The sequence below is a fragment of the Macrobrachium rosenbergii genome, chromosome 6 (assembly GCF_040412425.1).
Source record: "Macrobrachium rosenbergii isolate ZJJX-2024 chromosome 6, ASM4041242v1, whole genome shotgun sequence".
In the NCBI taxonomy this organism is placed as follows: domain Eukaryota; kingdom Metazoa; phylum Arthropoda; class Malacostraca; order Decapoda; family Palaemonidae; genus Macrobrachium; species Macrobrachium rosenbergii.
Genome location: NC_089746.1, coordinates 31,822,331 through 31,834,011, shown reverse-complemented (window position 1 = coordinate 31,834,011; position 11,681 = coordinate 31,822,331). Strand labels below are relative to the sequence as shown.

General features: G+C 35.5%; 1 protein-coding gene across 3 annotated transcripts in view; it reads left to right on the top strand.

The window, feature by feature from the left end:
* The window catches only part of LOC136839424 (sorting nexin-29), a 69,042-nt gene that overhangs the window by 46,493 nt on the left and 10,868 nt on the right, over positions 1-11,681 (top strand). For all 3 annotated transcript variants that reach the window (XM_067105440.1, XM_067105441.1, XM_067105442.1), the window contains exons 10-11: positions 2,435-2,575; positions 6,835-6,974. In XM_067105440.1, the coding sequence (XP_066961541.1) occupies positions 2,435-2,575; positions 6,835-6,974 (281 nt within the window). The remainder of the gene's footprint in view (positions 1-2,434; positions 2,576-6,834; positions 6,975-11,681) is intronic.

Below are 11,681 nucleotides of genomic sequence, written 5' to 3'. Positions count from 1 at the left end.
CAAAGCATCTGAGCTACGAGCTTTTTGATTGGCTATTTCCAACCCTCCCAGCCAATAGTATGTCATCATGGAGAGAAAGGGGAGGGGTTTGCTACAAGCTCTGTGATTGGCTACTTCCAACTCCCCAGCCAATAGCGTGTCATCATAGAGCCTATGTCAAAAGGAATAAAGAAATTGTAACACGTGCATATGTATGCATGCACTCATTCGATGATGGCTTTGTGAACTTCCTGGAATTTTTATGTTAATGATACAGTAATTCATATTTCATTAAAGGATATATAAAGTACTGAAAGAGAGGGAGGGGAGGATGAACATTCTTGAACAGGCTCTGGTCACCAGTGTCAGCATTTGGCTCAAGGTCAACTGGGAATTATATTTATATATTTATATATATATATATATATATATATATATATATATATATATATATATATATTATATATATATATATATATATATATATATATACATATATATATACATATATAATGCTAATGAAGTGAGTATACAATGAATGACATCAGTGAATAATAATAACCAAACTGTCATCACTCAAAGTATGACTTGTTTGTGATATCATGTACTTTCAATCATGCTTTGGAGGGAAAGGGAGACTTGCAGAGAAAAGCAGAGGGGTTCCGACAGCTTTCGAGAGCGGACTGACAGTGTTGTTCTCTCTCAAAACGGGTGAAAAAATTCCATAGACTAAGTGCACTTTCATACCCCAAGATTATGACAGATTTTATCAAGGCCATGACTCCTAGAAGCAGCTTTCTTTTGCAGAAAAGTGTAAAGCCTTAATTGATGATATAGAATTGAAATTTCATTCTTATTCTTCATTTGCAACCACTCTGCTTAAATGAACTGTGTTTGGTAGGTTTACAGTAAACTCCCCATATTCGCAGGGGATGCCTACCACACCTCTCCCACGAATAGCTAAATTCCACGAATACTTAAAACCCTTCCAAAAACACTTAGAACTGCCTATTTTGAGAGTTCAAACACAAAAAACCCTCTAAAAATGCTTATACCTGAGTATTTTCATAGTTCTATCACAAAAAGTGCATTTAGTCATGAAAATGATAAGAAAATCCAGTAATTAGTGAATATTTTTAAGTGAAAAAGTACTGCAAATAGGCGAATTTTCCACGAATAATGTGTGTATACGTTCCATAGAGAAATCTGTGAATCGTGAGAACGCTAATATGGGGGGTTTACTGTAGTAGGAGCAGCTTGGGGGAGGGAGTAGAGAGGCACTCCAATTGTCAAGTTCTCGTCGTCCAACCACACAGCAGATCTTCCTTCACCTTTGATGACAGAGGGTCCCAAAACAGAGGGTAATCACGCAGGAGACCAGAGTTCTTTCAGCTTCCATTGCAAGGATCAAAAATGTAGATGGCCATGAGGTACAAGCTTCTCTAAGAAGGTCAAGAGACCCAGAAGCACTTACCACTGCCATGCTAGTTGGCTCTGTTTTGACAGGAAGGAACAAGCCACCCTCCTGAACTTCTTGATCCTGTGGTCCGAAGGGAAAACCCTCAACAAAGCTTTGTCTGTGATCATTCCTGGGTAAAGAATCTTTTGACTGGGATGAAGATTGGACTTCTCCAGATTTATCACAATGCCTAAGTCTTGACAAAATTGGAGAAGACGATCCCTGTCTTTGATTAACTTTTCCTGAGAACTGGCTAAGACCAGTCTAGGTATCTTAAGAGGTGAATCCCATGTGAATGAGCTCATGTCGACACCAGGGTGAACACTCATGTGAATACTTGGGCTAATATTGTCAGGCCGAAACATAGTACCTTGAACTGGAGAATCAGCTCCTAGTTTGAAGTGAAGAAACTTCTGGGAGGAGAGATGGATCGGAATCTGGAAGTAAGCGTCCTTTAAAGCTATGTATTGTTAGCATGTAGTCATTATTTCTGACTGCTTGTAGCACTGTTCGAGGTGTTTCCATTTTGAACCTGGTCCTCCTGATGAAGAGGTTCAAGGTCGATAGGTCTATCACTGGCCTCCAATCGCCAGTGGTTTTGGGAACTAGAAAAACCCGACTGAAGAAACCCGGAGAAGGACGCTTGACTTCCTCTGTTGCTCCTTTCTCCATCATCTTTCTGACCTCTATCCTAATGTTAAGACTGCAGGTTTGTTAGCTATGAAAAATACAAATTAATTATAAATTTGTCATTTCAATAAATTTAGAAGCTAACAAATGTGGGAGAATATTTAATAGTGAATGACTGTTAGGAGAGCCACTATCTAAACTACAGGTATCAAAACACCTTTTACCTTCTTTCTCAATCACTTTTTCTTAACTTCTGAATTTTCTTGACTTAAATATTCTGGCTTTTTTATGCCTTACTTATTGTATGTCTTAAAGTAAAAGTGAATAGTGTGCTGCTGATGATAGGAATTTTTTTTATATTTGCAGATATACATTCGGATACGTGATGATGAGTGGAACGTGTATCGTCGTTTTGCTCAGTTTTATGAGCTTCATAAACATCTGAAAAGAAAAGACCCAATAGTGAAATCATTTGATTTCCCTCAGAAGAAAACATTTGGATATAAGGTAAGTAAGAATGAAAAAGTCATAATCCTGTAAGGTCAGTTTTTTAATTCAAACCTTGATGGATTCATGTTATAAGTATAAAAATCCATGGTATTGGTTAAAACTTCCTCATGAGACATTAGTTTTGTAATGGATAAATATGTAATACATGTTAGTGTACCTAGATTCTTATTTATTATGCAAAGTTTTTTGTAATTATGTAATAGTTGGGTATGTGTTTAGGAAACTGCTGTTTTGTTCTTAAGAAAATACAGACCATCACTTTTTAGATAGCGGTATCCTTCAGTGAGAGCTAAGATTGACAGCTGAAAACTTGGTAACAAGGTATTTTATAGGAGGAAATGTAGGGGGTAATTGTCAGTTTGTTTTGTCAGGAGGTGTTTCATTCACCATAGCAGAAGTTGCTGGGTTGGAGTCAGTGTCCATGACATCTCTACAGACCTTTTTGTGGTCCAGCCTCATGTATTTTATCTAGGAGTGAGAAGGCAGTGTTCAGGAGGTTGTTGGTGTCGCAAGGTAGGGCAAACCAGACCTCCAATCAGTGGGAGAACTTGGTTCTTAGAAGGAGAGTTCTGATTGCACTCCTTTTCTTGGGGTAAGTTTCGCACGCATAGCCTCTCACTATGGAACATTTTGGTGCTGGGCTCATTGCTACTGTTTCCCAAGAGTAGTGTGGAGGCTGCATTAGATCATAGAGTTGCAAAATCTTAAGTTTCTCTCATCACCCGCACTTCCTTTAAGCCGTTGGGTTCAAAGGCATTTTCAGCTAAACCTGTGGGTTTTGCGAAGCTTTCCATGTCTGTGATCTCAAAGAAGCCTGCAACATCGAAGAAAGGAGGAAAGTTTTCTCAGCTGTTTTGTTCACCTCCCTCTGGTGGTACCAAGAAGGGAGGAAAGGGGAAGAAAAGGGAGGTTGGTCACTGAGGGTTGCAGTTACCTTCCTCTGTTGCCATGAGTAGGGGGTTGCCTGTGTTGCCATTGAGCCATGCACATTTCCTTGGTCTGTAGTGGTCCTTCAGGATGTTACAGGCTTCTGTTCAAGAATGTTCATCCTCCCCTCTCAGATGCACCAAAAAAATTCCACTTCTGTCCTCCAGATTCTTGAATGTCCCTGGTCTTGTTGACAGAGATGGAAGTGATGATGAAGAAAGGTACCAAAGAAATCTGAGAGTGTTAGTCCCTGGGTTTCTACAGTCGGATTATCCTGGTTGAGAAAGTGACTTAAGGTCGAAGATCTTATTTCAAGATGGAATCCAGCAGAGACGGGGGACATGATGCTTTCCTTAGATCTGAAGGATGCATAATTTTAGTTGTCCATTCATTAGAGCTCTTGGAAGTACCTCCATTTGGTCTGTCGTGGGACCTCCTACCAGTTCAGGGTGTTTTCCTGAATAGGCTCTGAATATATGAATGCATTCTGTAGTTATTTCATCTATAATTGTATTAGGTGGTTCTGTATTAATTCATGTCAGGACCTTTCTTCATCACCACCGCTATCCTTAAGCTGTAGGGTTGGTTGCTCTGGTGCATTTTCTCCAGCTATTTCTATCAGTCTTTCTTAACTCATCTGGCATGGTTTAAGGATTTGAATAAGGTTTTTAACAACTTCATGCCCTTGCGGTTGTCAACTACAGGTATTGGTGGTGGGCCTAGCCTGTGACTAAAAATACCAATCTGCAAGACAGCAGTTGTCCTTTTAATTGATTTTATGACATACAGGATTCAATGGTAGCATTCTTCTACCCCCACCAACCATAGATTTGAACTTTATAAACACATTAAAAGTGAAAGATGTTCATCACCTGTTTTTTAAGTAGTAAGTCCAAGTAACTCAGCTCATTATTTCATGTTTTTTGTTTGTAAAAATAATGATTTGATACCTGCCATTAAAATACGTGAAAAATGGCCGTATGTGTGCTTCATTATCTAAAAACCTAAAAGATATAATTATTTATATATCTTGCAAAATAAGTTTCAACATTTTTTCAAGGAACAGACAGGGGAGATTCCATTGCAAGGCCTTGAAATTGAAAGTGATGTTGCTTGTTAAACAAAAAATTACCTTCTTCGGTACACAGTTCAAGTAGAAACATAAATGACATCTTAATTTGTTGGCATTATTGCTGTTTATGTTGTCCTCAATAGACATGTTCTTAAATAAATAGGTCATTTGAAAACTTGATATCACTGACCATGTAAGAAATATGCTGTTAAAAAGACTATCCTTAGTTTCAGATGAATTTTGTATTAAATGTTCATTGGTAGCGAGATGAACTGAAAACTGATTTTAGAATTTTGATGATTTACATTTGATTTTAGAATTTTGGTAATCTATAATGTAGATCTTAAGGGGTGCATTTTGTTTGTGAAGTTTTGAGCCACCAACATAACTGAAGGACAGGGACCACTAATGTTCAATTCTTTATGCTGTATACCTCTTTAGTAATAGCCTTTTTTTAGTTTTAATTTCCTTACCTGGTAATTAACCTTATCCTCTTTTTTACATTGCTGTATTGTGGCTTTTACTTCTAAATTGGCAGTGTCTTGTAGTGTATTTTCCTTTTTCTGACATAGTCAACCTTGTTTACTACCACAACTCCAGTAATTTTATTTGGTTTGCTGATGAATATGACTTTATTTTGACTTAAGTTCTTAAGATAATAATTTCATCCTTAGGAACAAAATAAATGCATATTTTGGAGCCCTTTTCGGCATTTGTTTACAATTCAAATGTAAGTGATTGAAACTCAGTCTGTAAGTAGGTAAGCTATGCTAATACTGTAAAAATTTCTGCAGTATCATCTCTCCTACTTTAATCTCTCCTACTTTATTTTTAACACAAGGTACTCTCTCTCTCTCTCTCTCTCTCTCTCTCTCTCTCTCTCTCTCTCTCTCTCTCTCTCTCTCTCTCTCTCTCTCTCTCTCTCTCTCTCTCTCTCTCTCACGCATTCTTGGTGGTCTTATTCTCAGCCTCTTACCAAACAAGTGACATCTTTTTTATTGCAGTTTGTGGTTATCAGTATGGATTTTGTAAGCAAAGATAAACTTTTATGTCAAATCTAATATTGATGATGTGTGATCATCATATGAGGATCCTTGAAAATCTTATTTCCTAATTTCCTGTTTCTAATAGAGTGGTACCTCCTAGGGATCTGCTCTCTCCCATCTTTTTTTTTCTTTTCATTAAAGACCTTCCTTAGACTCAGTCTTAATCTACATATTTGTATTAAGATAACTGCTTGCTGAGGTGACCATCTTTCTTGGTGCCTCAGCTGTCACCAGAATCTTGATGCCAATCTGTTTTATAATCCACCTGTATATAAGGGAGCTGTACCTTAGAGTGAAGTTTCAAGACAAGTTGTCTTGTCAAAGTCTCAAAATCCTCAAACTTTCCTAGAGTGTCTTGAATTTGAAATTCAGATCCTCAGATTTTTGCCACAAAATTGAGTAGTTATCAAAATTTGGATCCTGTTTTTGTGAGTGTGCAGGTCTTCCTGTTAGATTAAGCAAGTTCTGTGAGGTATGCATTTGTATATGCTTCCACCGAACAATCCACTCAATTCTGTTTTGGGTTTACCTACCCTTGTTGTGGTGCATTATCTCCACTTGAAATAATTTGCTCCTACTGTTTTTTGGTATAATTGAATCAAATGGTTTAGATCACATCAGTGATCCTAATCTTTCACTCTATTTAGTTTACAAGATAACCATTCTCAGGCTACTTTTATAGAGCTTCATTGAGCATTGTACTTGAAAGTTTCTTTTTCACATATGGCTTTGTCATGTGTGACCATATGTATGCATTAGTCTTTACATTTTTCACACAAATGGTATGTGGAGGATGAAAATTTTGTTGACCATTGTGACTGGAACTTCATGTCATTTCATGAAATATAAAACTGCCTTCATTAGATGGTCCTAAATCTCTTAGCCTATGGTAAAGAACTCTATTAACTTTCTTAGCCTATGGTAAAGAACTCTATTAACTTTCTTATTCTTTCATTCCTTACAGTGGTGGAGCTATAATTAAGCTACTTAAACAAATCATTTATAACTAACTTCTCTGTCTCCAAATTAAAAAGAATTAGTTATTTAAAAAAACAAACTTTGTCTCTCAATTAATGGAATTACAATGCAGAAATAAAGTTTATGATGTCTACAACTTTTTGCAGCTAATTCTGTATATAAATGTACTTCATGTATAATAATATACAATAAAAAATGCAAAACTTGATGAGATTTCTGTAACTCTTCAACAGGATGAGTGTGTTGTAGAAGAACGCAGAGTTCGCCTTCAGTCATATATTCGAAAGGTTGTTAATTTGCTACTTAATTCTCACCCACAACTTGCCTCCTCACCAGATAAACCTATGTTCACGTCACTGCTGCCATTTTTTTCGTAAGTACAGCCAGCATGATTTTGATCATTTATTATTAACTGCTGACTATTATGCCTAAGGTATTTTCAGAGGCTTGGTGATGCCTTACTCTAACAGTATTACTGTACTGTATTAAAGAAAATATGAAAAAACTGTATTTCAAAATTCAAGCATTACGGCTTCAGAATGATAATGTGGTGAATGGGATTTTATGTACAGTCGACCCTCATTAAGCCTGACCTCATTAACCTGGACATTGGATAAGATGGACACTGAAGAGGGTCAGCCGATTTAAAATATGTAATGCTCGACCACAATTTAAGATAGTTACTGTTCCTCTACTCGTCGTGCACCGTTTTCCTTTTTAAAAAAATAAAAAACTTTTCATTTATAATTTTATTTTATATCTACTGTTCTGTATTTATACTCTATTGAACTGAAATGCTTTTAACTTGTAACCAAATTAACTTGCACATGGTACATACCATCATTAAGAATGCTCTTGTCTGGAACGGTAGGAAGTATCATAGCCAATCACTGAGCATTAACAGTTTTACCTATCTGCTGCCCGACTGGTAGCTACAGTACAATGCTTTGTATGTTTTTTAGGAAAGAAAAGACACAACAAAGGTAAACTTTACAAAGACAAAAGCTGAGTCACTGAATAATACTTGTGTTTTCCTGGCAAATGACATGAGAGAGAGAGAATTGCCAGTTCCTTCTAAGCAGCATAATTCTAGCTGTGTTTACGTGGCAAATGAGAGAGAGAGAGAGAGAGAGAGAGAGAGATGCAGAATTCTATCTTCGAGACATTAAAGAGAAGAATTTTGTTTTAAAGGTATGTCAGAGAGAGTAAATATCTTCTGGAGAGGAACAAATTTATGTATAAAAAGAGAACCAACAATTTTGAGAAAGTAATAAGAGAGAGAATTCTTCTATTCTTCATGTAAAAGTAAAATACATACACTTAAAAACTATGTTTTGTATTCAAGACACACGCACTTATGTTATCGTCAGCTTCTCTGAGCAAAAGTTCTTTCTCAGACAGAGTACAGCTAAAACCTTATTGGCTGGCTGATTGCCGTGGAGATCTGCTAGCCAATGACAGCCCTCTGCTTCTCTTCTATTTATAGACATGTGTTGTGATGGCACTAAGTTTGAACATTGCCATGATCCTGATTATTTGACTGCTGATGGCAAAAATTACTCAATAATTTGCTTAAATAATTATTTCTTCATGAAAACATGAATTCAACAATATTTTTAACTTTATTATAGTGGTATGAAAAATCCCACAACACTGTTGTGGTGATGCATCATCACTTGCGAACCCTATTCCCCGGACCTTCCTCAGATTTATGACTGGAAACTGATGACGACATTAGCAACAATAAAAAACAACCCTCTCCAAGATTGATATGATGAAATGTATTTTATAGTCTTACTTATCGTTAAAATTCACAAATTGAATTACAATCATTTTGATCATGTATATTTTTGCGTTTTACGGAATGTTTTTGTTGAAAATGAACTTTTGGTCTTAATTGTCCCACTATTTTATTACTGATGATCTTAATCATCTCACATTTATATAACAGTATATTAATATAGATAATAATGAACTATAATGAATAAGTAACTAAAATAAAGAAAACATGAAAAAAGGAAAAAAATCTTACTCTTCATTTTGGAGACTCCACTTCATTTTACTTAGCAATTATGCGCTTATGTCTGTGCCTAGAATTCTATAATTTTTATCATGTTTTATTCTTCATTTTTCATCTTTTACCATGAGCTTTAATTCAAACATTTCTACATTGGTTTATTATCCATACTCTTTATAAAAATAATGAAACAGTTTATTTATAGGTATATATATAGATATCGCCTGTTAAACCGGACTATCAGCTAAGACGGACACCTTGGCCCCCCATTAGTCCATCTTAACGAGGGTTGGCTGTACAATTAAATAGTTCTGTATCTCGTGCTCATGCAGCATTTAAGAAAATATAGCAATATGCATATTTCATACTTTGTTTTGTAGAAAAATTTTTTGTCTTTTATTAATTTTTTATTTATATAATAACTAGTGTAAGTGATATACAGTGTATTGATATTATACAGTATAAAACTAAATAATGAAGCATAGTATACCATACCATTTTTATTGATTTTTTTATTTATTTTGTTTACAAACTCACTTAGTTGATGAATGTTGTAGTACACTGAAATGTCTCAAGAATATCCCCAAATAGAATTAAATGCACACTAGTTGATGTAATACTTGATTCATATGTTAATGGTACTCTAATCTTGTGAGTATGACAGTAGAGTAAAATTAAAAATTATGGTGTACTGAATATTACACAGCAAGGGATGCTACTTCAGAAAGCTTGTAACTTGATGGTTTTGCTAGATGCCAGTCAGTAAAGTATGAAATTCTATAAAATAGATTTCTGGAGACTTTCCATTTGAGCCCCTACAGGACATTGTAGCTCCCCCCAAAAAATCCCAAAACCCCTCTCACCTTTGTAGTAATCTTTTTAGGACTGTCTTGGTTTGAAACAACTTCACACAAATTTACAACAGGAACAGTCCTTTTTCTAAGACATCAAATAGTTTGTAACATTGGAGGCACTTTTACATGAGATGGAACCTGGTAAGATTACCATTAAAAGTCTTTGTTGTCTTAAATGGTAGAATTCTCTGCAGTGTTCCTTTGGCCCCAGCTGCCTTGCTGGTTGCATTTTTCATTTCACACTTTCCTTTTCAGCTCTTTTCCTCCACGTAGCTGCTTAACTTCTTTAACTTTACCTTGCTCCATTTTTCATCTTTCATGTGAGAAAAATTCTTCTGATGAACTACTCAAAATCATAATAACAATAATAATAAGTGTCATGGAGGCATTTTTTGGTGCTTTATAACAGTAATTTCAGAGTTAGAAATGTGTTTACTCCATTGCTATATTTTGATTTCAACCCATTGCTTTCTTGGGTTTAGTTTTATGGAAATCTGTTGATATGTAACTCAGTCTCCTATTCCTGTCTGCTTTTATTTGGCTGTCATTATGTTCTTGTAATTGCATGTTAAGAGTACTTACTGTTTGAAAATACATCTCCCCTTATATGCAGTTCCATTTTCCTTGGTATCACTCATTTGTGGTTTACCTTTGCCCACCATCCCCAAAAAAGAGAAATGGAAAAATGAAGTAGGTTTCTATCCACCCTACATGCAAATACAGGCTGTAACATAATGAAAATTGTTAGGCTATGCTGTCCCAAGCACCATATAGTATATGACTTGTCTCCCTTTGTCCCATACCAATGCTTGCTCATTTCCCCACAGATCACATTCAGTCTGCTGATAACATTTTCACTATTTGCATCATTGTCATGGTTTTTTCTATCTTCATACTAGAAAACCTTTACTTTTTATAAATAATGACCCAAAAGCACAAGAGTATCTATGATGGTAGTGTAATAGTCAAAGAGAAAACATGAAATGTTTCTTTTTATAGAGAAAATAAGAACTCTTCATATAATCGAAAAAGAAAAACTTTATGTGGAGGTCGCCGAGATATATGGTAGGAAGGAGTTATGAGTTCAGAGTGTAAAAATACAAGGAAAACTTTGTGATAATACTAAAGTAGTTTTGTATTTATCAGTTAAGCTTTGCAAATGCTGTACAATATATTTATGTATGTGTTGTAAATAGGAATCACATTGCCTATGATTTTTACATATACTGTAGTTTGCTGTTTCTTGTAGTTTTCCACCATCCGCAGTAGGTTGTTGAATGTATTTATGATGGATAAGGAAGACCCATTGTATTGACCATCTTTTCCAACTTTTCTTTGATATTTTATAAAAATTTTGAAATTTATGGTGATACAGTACAGTATTTCAAATTTTCTTTTGATTTAGTCTTGACTGATTTAGCCCCATTAATGGGACTTACTGTACAGTCAACTCCTTGAGTGGTATAGCAACCTTGTCCCATTCTGCTGTATATTGTTTAATCTTTACTCACAGTGTTTGTTCATATTAACTAGACTATTCTATGGGTAGATTTGTAATGTTCTCTTTCTTTTGGCTTATGTGATGTACATGGTTTGTAAGTTAAGAAAGAGAGCCAACCGAACCAGCTGTGTTGGAGCTTATTACTTTGAGCTTGAATGAGTACTGGAGTAAAAGGAGATTCTGACAGATGGGTTGTTCATCTTTTGGTCCTGAACTATTTTATCAATATTCCTCTTTCCTCAGAAAGGAATCTTGTCTGGGTGATACTCTGGAACCCATAGACTTTGCTGTGGGGTTCAAGTTGAAATGCCCTTTATAAACTTTGTCTTAACAAGTGTGGAAGATTCCACTTTGATGACTATTTTCTAGCTTTTTCAGTATGTAGAGTTAAAATAGCTTGGATTGGGGTCTATATTTGAAGTTATATTTGGAATTCAATAGCAGTTGCTATGACTTTTCACAATGTTATTTCAAGTACAAAACTTCAACCAGTCGGTAGATGAACTATTGATATCCAACACATCTGGATTTGTAATTGGGACTTTCACATATTTTTTACAATCAAAGTCTCTCCAGTCCAAATGCCTTGGAACTTTAGGGGTGTCAAATAATGAAAAACTGTGGATAACTTATCCAGAATGCATCCTGATGCACAAAATATTATTTCCAAAGAGAACAGTTCCACCGCACATCCTCAGCCAACTTCTT